General features: G+C 43.7%; 1 protein-coding gene across 2 annotated transcripts in view; it reads left to right on the top strand.

Moving 5' to 3' along the window:
- The window catches only part of mon2 (MON2 homolog, regulator of endosome-to-Golgi trafficking), a 108,606-nt gene that overhangs the window by 10,853 nt on the left and 75,899 nt on the right, over positions 1-21,854 (top strand). For both annotated transcript variants that reach the window (XM_056282728.1, XM_056282727.1), the window contains exons 2-3: positions 14,605-14,668; positions 20,847-20,974. In XM_056282728.1, coding sequence (XP_056138703.1) covers positions 14,605-14,668; positions 20,847-20,974 — 192 coding nt within the window. The remainder of the gene's footprint in view (positions 1-14,604; positions 14,669-20,846; positions 20,975-21,854) is intronic.

Raw genomic sequence — 21,854 nt, 5'->3', positions numbered from 1 at the left:
TACCTCTGGCTTGATAGAGCGTCCCTACAGACACAATTGGCCGTGTCTGCGGGTGGAAAGCCGGATGTGGGTATGTGTCCTGGTCGCTGCACTAGCGCCTCCTCTGGTGGGTCGGGGCGCCCCCGGATTGGCAGAGAGGGGGTGGATAAGCGAACGGGACGGCTCAAAAAGTGCGGGATGATTGGCCGGATACAAAGTGGGGAGAAAAGGGGGGGAAACATTGAAAAAAAAATTTTTTTTTCTTGGGACTCACTTTTTGAAAATGACAAACCATCGTGACCCAGTTCACAATAGACCTCCTTATCTATAAATTGTGAGAAGAGCAAATTTGTGCATAAATGAACGTTCCTGGCCATTTTTACTGCCATTTCCACACCCCCTTATGTTGAGTAGGTGAACCAGCCAAGACATACACGTCTGATAAATCACAACTTTGTTTTATGTGTGTTATTGAAAACACACACACATGTAAAATACTTTATAGATGAGAACAAATAAATGCATGCAGGTGGAGTTACCAGGTTATCTCACTGTATTTATTTCCTCTCATCAGTAAAACAATGTACACGTTTTAAATACTTAATTATGTCCTCTCATCAGTAAAACAAACGGAATGGACGCCAGCCTGGAGTCGTGTTATAAGTACAAACATTCAGTACTGTCAACAACACACTTCTTGTTGAACGTTTTTTGAAATGATCATGACTACTATCAGAACAAGTAGGCTTGTGTTTAAGTGCAGCTATTATCAAACAGTCAAGCAGTCAAATCCAACAGCCAACAATCAGTTGGTTAACCACATCGGGTCTTAGGACAGGATGTCGTGTTGCTGTAAAGCCCCCTTGGGCAAATTTGTAATTTGTGATATTAGGCTATACAACTTGACTTGACTTGACTATTCCACATCAAATCTCATTAGGCCCATTATGTGCTATTTGATTATCCTGAATATTATCTCTTTAGGCCTACTCAAAATATCCAATTGTGCGTATTAATTGTACTTACATCTTGCTAATGTGATGGGTGGGCATGCTTGCTTTTTAGTATTGCGTTCCTGTCCGGCGGTGTACAAGAGGCGATTGCAACGTGCATGCATGTCAGGGGCAGCGTTCAGGTTATTTCTGTTATGGTGGAAACCGTGAGTGTGGTAGAAATACCAACGAGCGCCGTCATGTGGCTCAAAGATGTACTGCAGCTAGAGGAGATTGTGCGAGTTTTATTTGGTGACCCGTAGCAGCTCCGAACCACCTGTGGGTTGTGACCCAGTCTGTGGGAATGACTGACCTAAAACACACTCATGTCACATCCGGCTCTAAAGGGAGAAGCACGCAAATGTTGCACCCGGTCTTAATGGGATATACATGCAAATGCTGAATCTGTTCTTAACGGGTTGTCATTTAACGGCCATTATAAATGCCGATATAGATTTATCTGCAATTGGCTTATATCGGCCGAAAATTTCGGCATACCGAAAAATTCTTTTATTGAATTCATCATGAGGACAATCCATTTTAGGCCCATACCAACAAGTTTCCAGATCAAAACATGTAAAAAAAAAAAAAAAACTGATTTACTTAATCTTTAAGATGAGACCTTCCCATCCTGTGGACAGTAGATGGGCTGTAACGGGCTGCTAGAAGAGGCCATATCCTTACTGGGCATTGGGGTTTAAAGTAAAAATTTTCCAGTGTTGGTAAGCCTGGAGGAATTAGTTGGAAACGGAACATCTGAGCTGCTCTGCTCAAATCTAACAAGTGGCATGACAAGGGATGAATCCATGTTAAAAAATGTACTCCTTGTTTCCTGTCTGCCATTTTAGCAAAAAAAATTTTTCCCTCAAAATGTCTTTTATTAGTTGCCCTTCTGCACAGCGTCAGAAATTGAATTTTTCCTCCTCTGGTGGTGATGTGTAACACTACTGGCTTTTACGCCTGCGCTGTTCTGGTTTTGATATCCTACAATACTTGAGAGCATAAATCAACATATCGACTCAGCATATTGAGTCCGTATTATTGATTTATTTGTGCATAATAAACACTGCTGCAGGATTCATGGTTAGGAAAATGCGCTGTAGATCCCTCCAGAAAACCTTGTAAATCAAGCCATTTGGTGATGATGTCACACAGAACTTTGGGCTGTCTTTCTGCTCAAATGCATTCCCACTGAGTGGTGGTTTAACTTGGACTGAACAGGAAACCAGTTACTCACAGCACAGACTGTAACACGTCATCCTGTTTTTCCTGATCTACATACACTATAAAAACTCAAGACAAGTGTTGAGTTAGTGTGCAGTGCTGACTGAACAAGGGAAAACACAGCCACTTTAAAATTTGCTCTGTGATCCTTAAACCAGAGAATATTGGATCAGTGTGACAGAATAAGTGATGCTCTGTATAGTTTCATTTAAGTCACTGCTGTCCAGTTTCCTATTCCCATAAGAACGGGGAACACAGGGCATCTGGGTGGCGTGGCGGTCTATTCCGTTGCCTACCAACATAGGGATCGCCGGTTTGAATCCCCGTGTTACCTCCGGCTTAGTTGGGCATCCCTACAGACACAACTGACTGTGTCTACGGGTGGGGCGGCTGGATGTGGGTATGTGTCCTGGTCACTGCATTAGCACCTCCTCTGGTCGGTTGGGGCGCCTATTTGGGGGGGGGGGACTGGGGGGAATAACTTGATCCTCACACGTGCTACATCCCCCTGGTGAAACCCCTCACTGTCAGGTGAAAAGAAGCGGTAGGCGAACTCCACATGTATCGGAGGAGGCATGTAGTAGTCTACAGCCCTCCCGGGATCGGCAGGGGGGGCTGGAGCAATGACCGGGACGGCTCAGAAGAGTGGGGTAATTGGCCAAGTACTATTGGGGAGAAAAAAGGGGGGTGGGGTGAGGAACACATCTGGTGTCTGATCAGCTGTTTTTGGCCAAAGCCTATGTGAGAGAAAGCAGGAATAGTTTATTATGGGAGAGAAAGTCTGCATCTCTAGGGCCCTGAGCTGGGATCCCAAAGGACGCGGCTGTGTTTTAATTCAAATTAACACATTCAGTGCCCCTGTTGTCTTCTTCAAAGAGAACTGTCTGCTGAGGAACTGTGCTGCAAATGAGTCAACACCTCTTTCTCACAAAGGAAGAGAGGTTAAAGGTCCCAAGAAATTTAGAGCACTGCAAAGGTCAACTGAAAGGCAGTAATTTGGGTGGGATTTATGAGAAGAGTTCAATTGATTTGACTGAATGCCAGTAATGACCAGGCATTTTTAGAAAAGTCAGGATGTCCATATCCTATTGGCTAGTTTTGGTTTGGTGGTAAAAGACCATTGTCTTCTCAGTCTCACTCCCATTCATTCTTTCATTGAATATTTTGAGTGTGTGCCCGCAAGTGCAGGATGATGAAGAGAAAAACCTAATTCTTCTGAACACAAAAATAATTTAAACTTTTGTTGTCAGTTACTAGAAAATACAGTTGAATTGATATGAATTAAGTGCAGATAAGCTGTAAGAAGAATGAAAATACAATTTTCATTTCAGAGGATCTTTAAACAAAAACACCCCTTAACAAGAGCTCAGGCAAGAATCCTACTTTGACTGGTGCCGTCTTTAATACAGGGGATGTTGTGGATTCCCACCTTCACTCAATGGAAGCCAAAATCCAAAAGGACGCTTTGTAATATTATCAGTTTGAACAGACCTTGACCCAGATGTGGCATCATTGGGCTGATATAATTTCCTTCTCAGGCCTGTGGCGGCTCTCAGTGCTGACACAGCTGTTGTGGGAGAATTAAGTCCTTTGTATTATTCATCAAAATAAACCTTATTTTGAGAGCACCATCATAGTTGTGACAAAATTCTTTATAAAACAATATTCAACGATGAAACTATAGAAGATCGAATAGTAAAACATGAAGGAATGAGAACTAGTGGACATATGGAAAGGAATGAGTCAAACACCACTTTATATGAGAAAGCAGGTGGAAGAATCGCTAAAAGAGTAGAAATTAAATCTCACCTTCATTTATGTGGTTCTCCCTCGTTACCAAGGCTGGGCTCAGGGATTCTCTGCGTAGAGAATAAATAGATTCCTCAACAAATAAGCACTTTAGAGTCCTTGGCTTTAAGATGGCCACAAACATCTGGTCGCACTCGGGGCCAACAAAAAGGAAGTCTTGTCCGCCTGCCTCTAATTAGAAATCTTTTCCTTGTTAGAGTCAGCTTCTCTTTGTTTCTGCTGTAGAGAGACACGGGAGCAATAAAATAGATTAAATTGTTTGTTTCGAGAAGACTTTTCCAGATATCGTTTAAAATCTTTGCCTTTACTTAGAGAGGCGTACCCCTGGAGCGGTTTAGGGCTCAGTGGCTGCTCAAGGACACTGCAGTAATGCATGATACAGTATGAAGGCAAGTTTTTGTAGAGCACATTTCATACACAAAGGCAATTCAAAGTGCTTTATATTAAGGCATGAAAGAATTTAATAAGAGCTTAAAAATTAGATTAAAGGAATATGATACAGAAATATTAAAAAAAAGAAATTAAAAGATAAAAACCTAAATGGTACTAGAGGAGTGCACTCAGTAGAATACAGATCTCCACCAGGTGTACATATCGCCCCCTTCTCCGCACACATGGACAGAAAAAAGTGTTTTTCCATTATAAAAGACTTTTGCGCAGCGCTGAAGTCCATTGAAAGGGAAATATGGGGGGAAAAGTTGTTAAGATGCAGCACTCAAGCTAAAAAAAACTACCTAATAAAAACGTTTTGCCTGTCAGTCTGTGGATGTGCAGCCTCCTAGGTGGACCCTCGCACGAAAGTGACCAAGTCCGACATGAAATGACAGAAATTAGGCTATCATAGTGATTTCAAAAAGACTTCACATATGTTTGGTTTTCATGATATAAATGAATGAAGGTGAACGGCTGCTCTGCTGACTGACTTTCATTCATAAAACAACGGTAAGAAAACATAGCTCAGCTGTGGGACATGTTTTACTGTAGCTGCTGAGATGACTTCCAGCTGGGACTGGGATTAATCCTACTGTTTATAGCAGAGTTTTAACATCTGAGGTTATGGCACTCCTGCGTGGCGGTGAGGTGAATAAGGTGGATTATTGTTGGTTCATCGGTGTTCCACCAGTTCTCCTGTGCTGAGATCAGCAGTGAATGATTTGCTGGCTTGTGAAATGATGGAACTCTCGTTTACTTTCAACACTCGCACCCGAATCCATAATGTTTAGGTTTTGACTCTGTCGCTGCCCGATCGGACTCAACCGTAGATGAGTCGCGCATGGTTGATTCAGAGCCGACAGTGACGGAAAGCAGCGTTGCTCGAGTGAGCTAGAGTGAAGGAGGAGAGGGAGCGGAGGTAGTGAGAACAAATGTTTTTCAAAAGGTTTTTTACCACCGTAACCACAAGAGGTTCTTCATCATATCATCATAACTGTGCACAAAACATTTTAGACTGATAGCTCCAGTAGTTTGCAAGATTAGCAGCACACACGCATGCATACACCACCAAACTCAGTAGCCCCTCCAGGCTACCGCCTGCCGGAGGTAATAAAATGGCGTAAAGTGCAGGATCAACGTGCAACCTGGTAAATGGTCAAAGTACAACAGTAGGTAGGCTGAAAATCCAGTTACAGTGGCTTGCAAAAGTATTCATACCCCTTGAACTTTTCCACATTTTGTCATGTTTCGACCACAAACATAAATATATTTTATTGGAATTTTATGTGAAAGACCAACACAAAGTGGCACACAATCTTGAAGTACAAAGAAAATTATACATGATTTAAAAATAAAAAACTGAAAAGCGCGGTGTGCAAAGGTATTCAGCCCCCCTGAGTCAATACTCTGTGGAACCGCCTTTTGCTGCAATTACAGCTGCAAGTCTTTTGGGGTATGTCTCTACCAGCTTTGCACATCTAGAGACTGAAATGTTTGCCCATTCTTCTTTGCAAAACAGCTCAAGCTCAGTCAGATTAGATGGAGAGTGTTTGTGAACGGCAGTTTTCAGATCTTGCCACAGATTCTCAGTTGGATTTAGGTCTGGACTTTGACTGGGCCATTCTAACACATGAATATGTTTTGTTTTAAACCAGTCCATTGTAGCCCTGGCTTTATGTTTAGGGTCGTTGTCCTGCTGGAAGGTGAACCTCCGCCCCAGTCTCAAGTCTTTTGCAGACTCCAACAGGTTTTCTTCCAAGATTGCCCTGTATTTGGCTCCATCCATCTTCCCATCAACTCTGCATTCAGTTTTGCAACGACGCTCTCATTTTGTCTCGTGTTCTAAATCCAGCACACCCCTTTCCTTCACAGCAGTGCGCTTTCGTCCCTCCCTTTAAGCCGAAACTCGCTCAGCTAGGCTGAGGCATGTTTAGTCCAGCTCGAGCCAAGATGGCGGAAGAGAGCCTTCGGTCAACAAGAAAGGTAAAACCACTTCAGCTGTTTGGAAACACCTCCGTTTCCAGGAGTGTGACGAGGAACAACAAATAGTGTGCAAGTTGTTGCACAGTGGTGTCTGCACCACAAGGCAATACAACCAGTTTGTTCAGTCATCTGAACTTCAATCACTAAGCGGTCTATGATAAAACAAAAGAGTAATAAACAGAAACGTAAAACCCCCTCGACTTGTTCCACCACAGCACAGTCATCGATTCAGGATACTCTTTATAATTCCGACTGCCTACCCATCCAGCTCTTTCAGACATAATGAAATAACAGATGCCATCACATTTCTCCCAGCAAAAGACATGTGTGGAGTTGGCACTGTTAGCAAACAGAGATTCAAGGAGCTGGTAAACACTTAGGACAAGCGTTACACGATGCCATCTCATCGCCATTTCACCAGAGTTGCACTGCCTGCCCTGTTATAAATATTTTTATATAATTTATTTAAATGTGTGTGTGTGTGTGTGTGTGTGTGTGTGTATATATATATATATATATATATATATATATATATATATGGTAACACTTTAGTATGGGGAACATATACACCATTAAGTAGGTGCGTACTTTATAAGGTGGTAGTACCATAAGAAGAAGATTTATTCTCCCTTACTAACACGTAATGAATATGGTCTGTTCTTACATAACAAAACACAAAAGTACAAGTGTTAATTTTGTTAAATTACTCTAAATTAAGTTTTTGTTACATAGAATATGTTCTCCATACTCAAGTGACATCTATGTTCCCCATACTAAAGTGTTACCATAATAAAGATGTAGGGAAAAAACTTGAATACATTGCAGCATTTAATCTATAAATAATGTTTTTAATATATTAACATATAAATTTAATATATACATTTTTTGTTGATCTAATTTTTTTACATTTTCTTTATTTGTTTTTCAGTTGAATTTTTTTAATTTAAATAAAATCCCGTTGAAAATTTTTTTTAAAGTTCAGTAAATGCACGATGTTTCCAAAGTCAATGAGTCATCATGTTAAATAATCTTGATCTCAATATTGACCAAAATAATCATGATTATGATTTTTGCCATAATTAATCAGCCCTACCATGTTGTTCTTAAACTCTGGGACTAGTTAGCAGACCATTTCCAGATGACTTTAGAGGTCGAGGAGATTCGCATGGTAAAAGCAAGCAGAGATGTATTTTGTTACTACACCATTAAGAGGTTTGTTGATGACTAATATTATTTTAAAGTCTATTCTACACACTGGATGACATGATATATGTTATCATACTCATCAGCTCACCTGAACTACCCCCTCTTGTTACTGCCGGCCAACATTACAAAGTCAAAAAGAGCTGACGACTAAAAGGACCGCTCAGCGCCGCCTCCACCCTCGGCTGCAGTAAAGTTGAGAGTTCACTATCCTTCTTACCCTAGCCATCATTGGCACTGCCATTATCCATCACCCACATCCTCATCATAACTGCTCCAAGGGAAATACTTTTCCTCTTATTAACTTCCTGTGTCATCCATCCTGTCATTATTAGCAAGGCCGTTCATTTTACACACAAGGTCAGTTTAGTAAGGTTCAGCTCACAATGAGCTGAATGAATGTTCCTTGTAAGAAGTGTATAAAGATAACATCAAGGACTATTTATTATCTAGCCCATGCAGAAAATGCACTCCTCTCTTTCATTGCCCTTGAGCCAAATGCTGCAGGGCACTCTGGGTGGCAAATTTCAGTTGACAGGCTGACAGTAATTCCACGGTCGGATGCTTAGGAAACTCCGATGTGCGTGCACAGGTTGCAGGTCCGCTGATGTTGCAAACAATTCCTCAGGTCACTGGAGCAGAACTAGACTCTCCATGACAGTAACTTATCCATATCACTCTTCTCTCTGTACTGTCTTTACTTGAGTTGTCATGGTCGAACCATTTTTTCACTGTCGGTGCTGCTGGTTGAAGTCATTGACATCTGGTATTACCATATTTCGTCTCTCGACCTGTCATATAGTGCATAGCAAATCCTCCATCGTGAATCTTAAAGTTTGGAAACATTTTCATCTATTCAGTCAAAAGACACCACATTGCTGGTCAGCGACATCATTTCTTTAACATTTTTGTTGAACAGCAATCCTCACGTTAGACACATTGTTACCCATGTTTATTAATTTAACCTAGTGACCAAATTTCAATCTTGATGCATTGATATATACTTGTATTATGTAATAACATACGGTTTGACACTGTTGAGACCATTTTTGTTGCTTTGATGCTTGTTCGCTAAAATAATAACTGCAAGACTTGTCTTTACTACACAGCTCAGCCAGACAAAGACTAGATGATTTTTGCCAAAAAGATGAGTTTTTACTTTAGATATACAGGACTTAACGGACTTATCTGACGGCAGCAGGCAGGTTATTCCACAAGAATGGGCCCAGTAGGAAAAGGCCTTGCCACCAGCTGACTTCTTTTTAACGTTGGGTACACACAGGAGCCCTGTATTTTCAGAGTGGAGAGCTTGGGATGGATTATACAGTTTAAGGAGATCAGACAGGTATGATGGGACAAACTCATTTAGGATTTTATAAGTCAGCACAATCACCTATAAGTCTGATGTAACAGGAAGCCAATGAAGGGAGGCAAGAATTGATGTAACATGGTCAAATTTTCTAGTTAGGATTCCAGCTGCAGCATTTTGAACCATATGAAGACCTTTAGTATTAGCATGTGGCAGACCTGAAAACAGAACATTACAGTAATGAAGTCTGGATGGAACAAATGCATGTATTAGTATTATTAGCATCAGACAGGACAGGAAAGACCACATTTTAGCTATGTTATGTAAGTGGAAAAAAGGCAGTCTTGGTGATTTCTTTAATGTGCTTATTAAAGGAAAGGCTGGGATCAAACTTACCAAGATTTTTGGCTGTCACACTTTGTGCAATCACAGAGTTGTCGATTGTTATTGTTACTTGATCAAATTGGTGTCTTGTGTCAAAGCCAATGACCAGCATCTCAGTTTTATCTGAATTTAAAAGCAGGGAATTTGGTGACATCCAATTTTTCACAGCAGCCAAGCGGACCTCTAAATTAGTAATTTGAGTACGATCATCGGCACTTATAGGCACATACAGCTGAGTATCATCCGCATAGCAATGGAAATTTATTCCATGACTTCGTTTAATTTGGCTAAGAGGTGAAACAAAGAGAGAAAAGTAGAGGACCAAGAAACGAGACTTGAGGTAAGTCATATTTACCATCATAGAATTTCGATTTAATATTATAGCAGACACACTTTGTTCTTCCAGATAAGTAGTATGCAGTGATCAGTGGTGTCAAAGGCTGCACTGAGGTCCAGTAGTAGAAGCACAGAAGTGGAATTGGAGTCCATAGCTAATAGAGGATCATTAACCACTCTGGTCAGAGTAGTTTCAGTGGGGTGACAGGCCCTGAAAACTGATTGAAAAGGTTAATAGTTGATAGTTTTCTTCTATATGGATCAAAAGTTGTTGATACACATCTCTCCTAGTACCTTAGAAAAGAATGGAAGATTAGACACTGGTTGATCGTTATTAAGAGACCCTGGATCGAGGTGCGGTTTCTTACGTAGAGGTTTGACAACAGCGGTCTTAAAATTGCTGGGAACAGTGCCAGTAGTAAGTGATAAGTTAACAATGTCGAGTCCCAGGATAGGCCAGAGGTCTTCAAAAGGTTTTGTTGGTAGAGGGGGCAGTAGGCAAGTAGTTGGTTTAGAAGCTGGCACGAGCTTAGTCAAATTATCAAGAGATCTTCTCAAAAGCTGTAATAACAGGGACTATCAGTGACTCATTTTGTAGATATGAATTTGGTAAGATAGGATTTGCAGGAGTAGCTGTAGCTGAACTAATTTTGTTTCTGATCTCAACCTTATTGCAGAAAAGTCTAGAAACTCGTGGGCCATGACTGGTGAGCAGGCTTACATATCAAACGCCTCAAAATATTATGTCACTTGTAGCGAATTTGGGGGGCCAGCTGGGAACCGCCACAGCCGGGACACGAACCCGTGTCTCCTGCACCACGGGCAACCACGTTAACCATTCGACTAAAGGGTCCGACCCGTTAGCCAAGGACTAGCGAGTCTATTCATCCGTGATCGTTACACTACCCCCCTCCTTCGGGAAGCTTGTCCCCACGCTTCAGCATACCAGCTCCCTCAGGCCTCTGGGCGCACGCGCTTCCGGTGGCCTCATGGTCTCACCATCCCACTACTGACACCAGCCGACGGGTCCCAGCCGGGACGCAAACTCGGGACTCTCGCACCACGGGCTACTACGTTAACAAGTCAACTAAAGGGTCCAACCCATTAGCCAAGGGCTAGCGAGTCTACTCATCCGTGATCGTTACACACTTTTTTGTCCTTGGCTCCGCCTGACCTCCATTATTCGGACTTTGTCTTTCTAGCTACTTGTCAGGTCTGTGTTACTACCTTGCCCTCCAGCGGTGGTAGAAAGGCTGCGGTGATGGAAAGAGGGGTGGATTGAGGGATGAGCTCTCTCTATGGTTGATATTACACGTTAGAGTGATACCAAAGAACAGCTACACTGTGAGGGTGAGGAGATTGTACTGCAACCTTGACCTGGACAAACCAAAGAATGTATTCCTGTCCGCTGAAAAAACAAAGCAAAAACATGAAACCTCTTGTGAAGAAATGGCACTCGGCTGTCTTCAATCTGGTTCTGTCAGAAAGGGTTTCAGTCTGCGCACACTGCCTTACTCTGCTTTTTAATATTGTACACCAGGGCTGCACAAAAAAAAAATCGATACGGCTCAGTGTTGGAATTTTTTTCACGATACTTTATCGATTTTCCAGCCCCTTGTATCGATACATTAAACAAATTATCGGTGATTTAAACATGTTCAGCGTGTTCGGTGACACAAGAATACTTAATATGCACTTTATGATGTGGCATCTATGTTAAAGTTGGGTTCAGTGTGTTCTGTGCAGTGCAAATACCGCTCTAACAAATTGGAATGGAAATTCTGAATTAATTTGGACTCTTATTTGTCCAGAGTTATCAAAATATAATGTGATGTACACATTCGACGACCCAGGTGGTACACGGCAAGTTGTGTTTTCAGCTGTTTTTAGATTTTAAGTAAATTATGTATCATATTGCAGTGTATCGTAATACAGTTGTATCGTGACCCATGTATTGTAGCACATATGGTATCGTGAGGTCCTTGCCATTACCCAGCCCGATTGTACACGCCATGCAGCAGCTCATGAAAAACAATGCATTTTAGATTAGAGAACAACACTGGAACAAGAAGGCCCATTGTCCGCCTGTCAGTTAACTAATCCAATATCTATTGTTTTCCTTCGACTGCGTGCGACTGGAACTGGAAATGGTTCCTCAGACAACAGCTCAGTGTCAGAATTTGAATTTTGTTTTGGCCAGTGGTCAGCGCTCCAGGCCGCGGACTTTATGGCTGATTTGCTGAGAGAGAGAGGAGTCGTGGTAACGTCCATGTCACTTGTTACCGTGCGTGCATCTGGTGGGCGGAGACGGGTTTTGTGATGGCTGTATGAAAAATGCATCAGGGTAATGCCGGTCTGTGAGTGGTGTGCTTGACTTAGGATGTCGGTAGTCACTGATATCCCTCCTGTGAGTAGAGAGGGTTATTAACGGAGAGAGAAAGATTAAGTAGAAAAGAGGAGAAGAAGAGGAAGAAATGTGTGTGGGGGCTGGCAAGCTATGAGGAAGGGATGATGGAGGAAAGCAGAGAGGGAGAGCTATAGACGGAGTGATGTTTTTCCTCAGAAAGCAGAGCAGGCGGGGAGGCGTCTCTTTCAGAAGTGAGTGCTCAACTCCACAGTGGAAGAGGAAGGGGATGAAGAGGTACCCCACTGTTCAAGATGGAGCAGGAGGAGGGTCGTGGAGGAGCACCAGGTGATGGAGTAGCGAGAGGAAAGAAGAGTTGGTTGATTGAAATCGAGAGAGTGAGTGAGGGAGAGAAAGGGAGACCATTTTGAGGCTGTTTACACCTGGCATTAACATGCGTCCTGAGTGAGACGATCACAAGTCGACAGCTCTAAACACAAGTGTGAACGCACCCAATGAGTCTTGAGATCTGATCGCTCAGGCTCAGGATGCTGAATAATATGGAGCTGCCAGGGAAGAGGAGAAGAGGAAGGCCAGAGAGGAGGTTTATGGATGTGGTGAGGAAGGACATACAGGTGGCTGGTGTGACAGGGGAAGATACAGAGGACAGGAAGAGACGGGAACGGATGATCGGCTGTGGCGCCCCCTAACAGGAGCAGCCGACAATAGTAGTAATAGTAGTAGACTATTTTTAAAATGTTATATATCAGGTCATGGGTGTGAAGGCTTTCATGCAGATCTTCATCATCATCATCATCATCAGAATAATAACATTTATCTACACAGCACCTGTTGTGCTTCACAGCAAAGTGGAATGGAAATAAAAGAAAGGAAGTGCAGGCGGGACATGGGATGATTTATTTCTTTAAGAGCCCTTCAAATTTTGTATGACAACATGATTTGTTAGAATAATTAAGAACTTACAGATGTGAAATACGTCATACTAATTGACAGCACATTAAAATGAGGCTTGAGTGAGCAAGGATGTTTTACTTTGTTAAATGCCTGTTGCTTTGACTCGTCTCGTGTTTCTGCACGTGTTTACATGTTTATTTACGTGATTGTGACACGTCGGTGCCACGGGGAGGGTTCGAGATGACGGCGGACACGGTTTTAGGTGAATAACACCGGCTTTACTTAATAATGTCTTTGATTCCCGTGTTACCTCCAGCTTGGTCGGGTGCCCCTACAGACACAATTGGCCGTGTCTGCGGGTGGGAAGCTGGATGTGGGTATGTGTCCTGGTCGCTGCACTAGCGCCTCCTCTGGTCAGTCGGGGTGTCCGTTTGGGGGGAAGGGGCAACTGGGGGGAATAGCATGATCCTCCCACGCGGTACGTCCCCCTGGTGAAACTCCTCACTGTCAGGTGAAAAGAAGCGGCTGGTGACTCCACATGTATGGGAGGAGGCATGTGGTAGTCTGCAGCCCCCCCCCTCCCCGGATTGGTAGAGGGGGTGGAGCAGTGACCAGTATGGTTCGGAAGATTGGGGTAATGGGCCAAGTACAATTGGGGGGGGGGGATCCCCCTCCAAAAAAATGTCATTGATTCGTTCACTCGCACGGGTCGTTCTGCTGCTCTTCTGCGAGCCACGCCCCCTCTCTCCACCTGCAGCCGAGGCTAAACCACACCCCCTACCACCGTGATGTGCGTGTTTGCTTACAGAGTGGGGAAGTGAGATCCAATCACAAGTGGTAACTCGAGACGCGTTTGGAGACGCATTCTAATGCCAGGTGTGAACTGACATAGTTAGAGCTGTCCACTTGTGATCGCATCACTCAAGACACATGTTAATGCCAGGTATGAACTGACGTAGTTAGAGCTGTCCACTTGTGATCACATCACTCAAGACACATGTTAATGCCAGGTATGAACTGACGTAGTTAGAGCTGTCCTCTTGTGATCACATCACTCAAGACACATGTTAATGCCAGGTATGAACTGACGTAGTTAGAGCTGTCCTCTTGTGATCGCATCACTCAAGACACATGTTAATGCCAGGTATGGATAGCCCCGGTGACAGCTTTGCAGCTGCTGTGCACAATTTACAAGGACCTCTGTGGAACAGTATTCTCTCTCCCACACACTGACTATGCACTCCCCCGCCACTCTCTCTCTCTCTCTCTCTCTCTCTCTCTCTCTCTCTCTCTCTCTCTCTCTCTCTCTCTCTCTCTCTCTCTCTCTCTCTCTCTCTCTCTCTCTCTCTCTCTCTCTCTCTCTCTCTCTCTCTCTCTCTCTCTCTCTCTCTCTCTCTCTCTCTCTCTCTCTCTCTCTCTCTCTCTCTCTCTCTGACTGTGCACCCCCACTTCCTTTCCACCGTGTAAATCATGGCTCTCATGGTGGAGTGACCCCGTCATGGGCTGCTGGCCATCTCCTTTCCTGTGTAGACGATGATCCTCCTTGCATCTCTCCTGCGAGCTGCGTCTACCTCTGGTACTGCAAAGGTTCCACGGGGGGCGATAGTGCGCCGTCAGCAATAGAAAAAAAAAAGCGGTAGTTTATTTGGACTTAATGGTTTCTCTTTCTCTCTGTCTGTTTTTGTCTTTTCCAGGCTGCCGAGTCGGGCATTGTCAAAATCAAGACCATTGCTGCAAGGAACACAGACATACTGGCAGGTGAGCAAGAGGTCACGATGTGTGTGTGTGTGTGAGAAACATTTGAGGCATCCTAGCTCCATTTAATCACAGGAGAGAAAGAAGAGGGGATGATGGCAGGGAGAGGTACTGGGAAATGAGAAGAACAGATTTTCTAGCGAGGAGAGCAGAGTTGGTGTTTTCAGTCTGCAGTCGGCTGTTAGAAGAATTATAAAAGAATATATATATATTCATAAAGTATATGTACACCGATCAGCCAAAACATTAAGACCACTGACAGGTGAAGTGAATAACATTGATGGTCTCGCTGCATCCTGCAGAAGAACCTCTGTAGCTCAAGCTGGTGAAAAAGGTGATGCTGACTATGACAGACAGCTGTCAGAACAGTGCATCACGGCTTGCTGCGTGTGGGGCTGTGCAGCTGCAGACCAGTCAGAGTGCCCATGATGACCCCTGTCCACTGTTGAAGGCGCCTACAATGGGCACATGAGTGTCAGAACTGGACCATGGAGCACTGGAAGAAGGTGGTCTGGTCTGATGAACCACGTCTTCTTTTACGTCATGTGGACGGCGAAATATCTAGCGAGACTGCATCACATACAGGCAGAGAGATGCGGTTTTCGACTGCCTAGCTTGTAGTTAATCTCTCACTGGCCCGTCCACCTCAGGTGTGTTATGTATGCTAGCAGCCTAGAGCCCAGGCGGGGTTAACTACATTATAACTACATTATTATTGATGATTAAAAGTAACCCAGGCGGGGTTAACTACATTATAACTACATTATTATTGATGGTTAAAAGTAACCCAGGCGGAGTTAACTACATTATTATTGATGATTAAAAGTAACCCAGATGGGGTTAACTACATTATAACTACATTATTATTGATGATTAAAAGTAACCCAGATGGGGTTAACTACATTATCACTATTATTGATGATTAAAATTAACCCAGACGGGGTTAACTACATTATAACTACATTATTATTGATGATTAAAAGTAACCCAGATGGGGTTAACTACATTATAGCTATTATTGATGATTAAAAGTAACCCAGATGGGGTTGACTGCATTATCACTACATTATTATTGATGATTAAAAGTAACCCAGATGGGGTTAACTACATTATCACTATTATTGATGATTAAAAGTAACCCGGATGGGGTTAACTACATTATAACTGCATTATTATTGATGATTAAAAGTAACCCAGATGGGGTTAACTACATTATAACTACTTTATTATTGATGATTAAAAGTGACCCAGATGGGGTTAACTACATTATAACTACATTATTATTGATGATTAAAAGTAACCCAGATGGGGTTAACTACATTATAACTACTTTATTATTGATGATTAAAAGTGACCCAGATGGGGTTAACTACATTATAACTACATTATTATTGATGATTAAAAGTGACCCAGATGGGGTTAACTACATTATAACTACATTATTATTGATGATTAAACGTAACCCAGATGGGGTTAACTACATTATCACTATTATTGATGATTAAAATTAACCCAGACGGGGTTAACTACATTATAACTACATTATTATTGATGATTAAAAGTAACCCAGATGGGGTTAACTACATTATCACTATTATTGATGATTAAAAGTAACCCAGATGGGGTTGTCTGCATTATCACTACATTATTATTGATGATTAAAAGTAACCCAGATGGGGTTACCTACATTATCACTATTATTGATGATTAAAAGTAACCCGGATGGGGTTAACTACATTATAACTGCATTATTATTGATGATTAAAAGTAACCCAGAAGGGGTTAACTACATTATAACTACATTATTATTGATGATTAAAAGTGACCCAGATGGGGTTAACTACATTATAACTACATTATTATTGATGATTAAAAGTAACCCAGATGGGGTTAACTACATTATAACTACTTTATTATTGATGATTAAAAGTAACCCAGATGGGGTTAACTACATTATCACTATTATTGATGATTAAAAGTGACCCAGATGGGGTTAACTACATTATAACTACTTTATTATTGATGATTAAAAGTAACCCAGACGCGGTTAACTACATTATAACTACATTATTATTAATGATTAAAAGTAACCCAGATGGGGTTAACTACATTATAACTACATTATTATTGATGATTAAAAGTAACCCAGATGGGGTTAACTACATTATAACTACATTATTATTGATGATTAAAAGTAACCCAGATGGGGTTAACTACATTGTAACTACATTATTATTGATGATTAAAAGTAACGCTCTGTGCAGACGTAAGAAAATAAAGTAATGTTAAGTCTGTTCATTTGTTGTTTTTTCTCTTAACAAAAAAAAACTGATAAGAGTACCGTTAAAGTACCTGATTGATTGGGCCGTCCGGGTAGCGTAGCAGTATGTTCCGTTTCCTACCAACACAGGCATCGCCTGTTTGAATCCCTGTTTTACCTCCGGCTTGGTCAGGTGTCCCTACAAACACAATTGGCCGTGTCTGTGGGTATGTGTCCTGGTCGCTGCACTAGCGCCTCCTCTGGTCGATCGGGGCGCCTGTTCAGGGGGGAGGGGGAACTGGGGGGGGGGAATAGCGTGATCCTCCCACACGCTACGTCCCCCTGGTGAAACTCCTCACTGTCAGGTGAGAAGAAGCGGCTGGCGACTCCACATGTATGGGAGGAGGCATGTGGTAGTCTGCAGCCCTCCCTGGATCGGCAGAGGAGGTGGAGCAGAGACCGGGACGGCTCGGAAGAGTGGGGTGATTGGCCAAATACAACTGGGGAGAAAAAGGGGGAGAAAGAAAATCCAAAAAAAGAAAGAAAATCGGTGGAAGGTGGAACATTTTATTTTGATATGGTTTTCTATAAAATACATTTGATCCTGTTTTGAACCAAGAGGGCGATGGGAATTAAACATTTTGTACACTTAAATCTCCGGTTATCCCCCTGCTTTCTAGATATGAGCAAGTCATTGTTGGTAAGACAGAAACTCGGCTTGGTAAAAGTCTACCGCCGTGTTGTTTTACATCATGGGCTGAGTAAACTAATAGCAAGCCGAGCTGTAGAAGTTCCAGCTGAGTCTCAAACTAACTGAAACAACTCAGTCTGTCCTCTGGGGTGGATTTGCTTCTGGGGTGGATTTGCTTCTGGGATGGATTTGCTGGTTGGCTGGCTGACATTGGTGTAGGCCTTACCAAACATCTCAAGGCAGAGCCCTAAACGCAGGTGAGGGGTAATTGTAAAAAGTAAACGTAATAAAGAGAAAATGACCTGCTACGAGGCAGTCCATTAACATTCTCCTCCGGCAGCGCCGATAGCTCGAGTTCTCGAGCCTCATTGTTGAAATTGTTTTTCGATTTACTTTTTTCACTCTGAGGATTTTATTACTCGACCCATAAGAGTTATGACCGTGACCAAGCCTTGGTGCGACACGGAGAGGAGGAACGCAGAGACTGGATGTAGAAACTCAGCTGGTTTATTCTAGAATAATTATTACCAGGTGTACACCAGCTTCTTTTTTTAAAGCTCATCTGCATTCAGTCCGTAGGTCAGTTTTGCAGCTCGGCGACATCTGTGTCTCACTTTGTGCACATCTCTTATCAGGTTCCGGTTCTCACCGCATATCTATCAGGTTCTGGGTCTCACCGCATGTCCGTCAGGTTCTGGGTCTCACCGCATGTCTTATCAGGTTCCGGGTCTCACTGCATATCTATCAGGTTCCGGGTCTCACCGCATGTCCGTCAGGTTCCGGGTCTCACCGTATGTCCGTCAGGTTCCAGGTCTCACCGCATGTCCGTCAGGTTCTGGGTCTCACCGCATGTCTTATCAGGTTCTGGGTCTCACTGCATGTCTTATCAGGTTCCGGGTCTCACTGCATATCTATCAGGTTCCGAGTCTCATCGCATGTCCGTCAGGTTCCGGGTCTCACCGTATGTCTGTCAGGTTTCGGGTCTCACCGCATGTCTGTTAGGTTTCGGGTCTCACCGCATGTCTTATCAGGTTCCGGGTCTCACCGCATGTCTTATCAGGTTCCGGGTCTCACCGCATGTCTTATCAGGTTCCAGGTCTCACCGCATGTCTTATCAGGTTCCAGGTCTCATTCCATATCTATCAGGTTCTGGGTCTCACCGCATGTCTTATCAGGTTCCGGGTCTCACCGCATGTCTTATCAGGTTCCGGGTCTCACCGCATATCTATCAGGTTCCGGGTCTCACCACATGTCTGTTAGGTTCCGGGTCTCACCGCATGTCTTATCAGGTTCCAGGTCTCATTCCATATCTATCAGGTTCTGGGTCTCACCGCATGTCTTATCAGGTTCCGGGTCTCACCGCATGTCTTATCAGGTTCCGGGTCTCACCTCATATCTATCAGGTTCCGGGTCTCACCGCATGTCTGTCAGGTTCCGGGTCTCACCACATGTCCGTCATGTTCCGGGTCTCACCGCATATCTATCAGGTTCCGGGTCTCACCGCATGTCTGTCAGGTTCCGGGTCTCACCGCATGTCTTAACAGGTTCCAGGTCTCATTCCATATCTATCAGGTTCTGGGTCTCACCGCATGTCTTATCAGGTTCCGGGTCTCACCTCATATCTATCAGGTTCCGGATCTCACCGCATATCTATCAGGTTCCGGGTCTCACCGCATGTCTGTCAGGTTCCGGGTCTCACCGCATATCTATCAGATTCCGGGTCTCACTGCATGTCTGTCGAGTTCCGGGTCTCACCGCATGTCTGTCAGGTTCCGGGTCTCACCTCATATCTATCAGATTCCGGGTCTCACTGCATGTCTGTCGAGTTCCGGGTCTCACCGCATGTCTGTCAGGTACCGGGTCTCACTGTATGGTTAAATGCAGATATTAAGCAGCAAACTGCCCATTAACCAGATTTACAGCAGGTGAATCCATGGGGCCTGGAGAGAGACTCCCTGGTTCCTCATCTCCCGATGCCCGGCTGTCGCACCGAGAAACCAATTAGGATTTTATTTCGAGACATCCCTCGTGTTCACAACTCGGATAATGATTAAAAATAAGGTTTAATTATCATCCTGAAATCATTAGACGTTGGAGAAAACTAATGTAACCCAATCATTTTTGGCAAAACTTGTAATTTTAACTGTTATTGTTTTTACTATTTTTATTAGAACTAGTATTAGGGGCGTCCGGGTAGCATGGTGGTCTATGGTCTATTCCGTTGTCTACCAACATGGGGATCCTGCTTCAAACCCCCGTGTTACCTCTGGCTTGGTCGGGCGTCCCTACAGGCACAATTGGCCGTGTCTACAGGTGGGAAGCCGGATGTATGTATGTGTCCTGGTCGCTGCACTAGCGCCTCCTCTGGTCGGTCGGTCGAGGCGCCTATTCAGGGGGGAGGGGGAACTGGGGGGAATAGCTTGATCCTCCCACGCGCTACGTCCCCCTGGGGAAACTCCTCACTGTCAGGTGAAAAGAAGCGCCTGGTGACTCCACATGTATCAGAGGAGATATGGTAGTCTGCAGCCCTCCCCGGATCGGCAGAGGGGGCGGAGCAGCAACTGGGACGGCTCGGAAGAGTGGGGTAATTGGCCAAGAACAATTGGGGAGAAAAAAGGTGTGTGTGTGGGGGGGGGGGGGGACTAGTATTAAATCTGAAGTGTTAGAAATCGGTTCTGGGACACCAGAGCTGCATGTTGAGCCTTCTGGAGGTGTCTTGGGCAACTCCACCCAAACATCTGGGATGGAAGGTGCCCGTTTGATAACCTCGGTGAAATATTCATGTTGGGTTGTTGTAGTTTGGTAGCCAAGGGTTGCTAGCAGGCATTTGCTTTCCGACCTGCTGAGCGGGCTGTTTTCAGCCTGCAGTGTCAGCCGTCCCCTGAGCCTACAGCTGTTGGTATCAAGAGGGAGGCTGCACATAATCGTGTTGCTGCCCTCATTGGTTGCTAGTTTGGTCGCCATCTAAGCTGTCTGAAACCAAAAGTCTATGGAGATTTATGACAGCGCTGCCTGTTCTCTTTTAAAATGCAAGGACACATATGTTAAAGTGGTTGAATAGTTCTGCCTTGATTATTTATGAATTGGGTTGGTTTGGAGCCAAGCTAAATATCAGCACAGGGGATTTAACATCAGACGCTGTGTACTGTTGAGTGAAAGTGTATAGAGATTCAACGCTTTTTCCATGTTTTTCAACGTCTTTTTCCCTTGTCTGTCTCTCTTCCCTGCAGCTCTGAAGGAGAACAGTTCGGAGGTGGTGCAGCCCTTCCTGATGGGCTGTGGCACCAAGGAGCCCAAAATCACCCAGCTGTGTTTGGCCGCCATCCAGAGGCTCATGTCCCATGAGGTGGTGTCTGAGGTGAGGACGATTGGCCTGTACTGCCCCCCCTGCTGGGATGCAGTGCCTTAAATATGATGACACAAACTTTATTTATCCTTGTGAGGAAATTTGATTAGATTCAGTCAGTCGTCCCTGTGGCTCAACCGGTTAGCATCCGCCATGTTGGCTCAGGCCGAAATGTAATGTATTCAGTTCACATCTGGCCAAGAACACTTTTTTTTTTCTTCTACCCCTCTGTTCCTGTCTGCTTCTTCAATGTCATAATTTAATAAAGACAAAAAAACATCACTTCAATGTAAGGCCTTAAAATGTCTTTCGATTACAGCTAAAAATATTTCTTGTCCTTAGGCCGTGATCCTCATTTTGCTGTCTTTTGGGTGATGGTTTTACTGGGGGGGGGGGGGATAAATCAGCCTAGTGATGCAGAAGTATATTCATACAGGTCTACTCGTGCTGGGCATTAATTCAGCTCTATTGTTTATCTTTTTCAGTCAGGATACACAGTTTAATGATAATAAAAATCTGACCACTGAAATTTCTCACAAATGAGTTCTGAAATATCTGAGGGACACATAAGATGTGAGTCTACTGTCCACTTGTCAACACAGGAACACTACCTAATATTCCAAGGTAAATCCATTGGGGTCAGCACAGCAATATTTACAGATCAATAAATAGTTTATCAAGTAATGCAGGGATGAAGGGTCAGTCAAACCTCGTTATCAGCTAACTGCCCCACCTCTGATATAGATAGGGCTGCAGTGTGCATTCGTCATTTAAACGTCTTTATGCTTGCTCAGTAGTCAGTAGGAGCAAGATAGAATACATATGCATGAACGAGAGGGAGGGCAGTGGAGTGGTGAAGATGCAAGGAGTAGAGGTGACGAAGGTGTATGAG

The sequence above is a fragment of the Lampris incognitus genome, chromosome 6 (genome assembly GCF_029633865.1).
Source record: "Lampris incognitus isolate fLamInc1 chromosome 6, fLamInc1.hap2, whole genome shotgun sequence".
In the NCBI taxonomy this organism is placed as follows: domain Eukaryota; kingdom Metazoa; phylum Chordata; class Actinopteri; order Lampriformes; family Lampridae; genus Lampris; species Lampris incognitus.
This window is presented reverse-complemented; position numbering and strand designations above follow the sequence as displayed.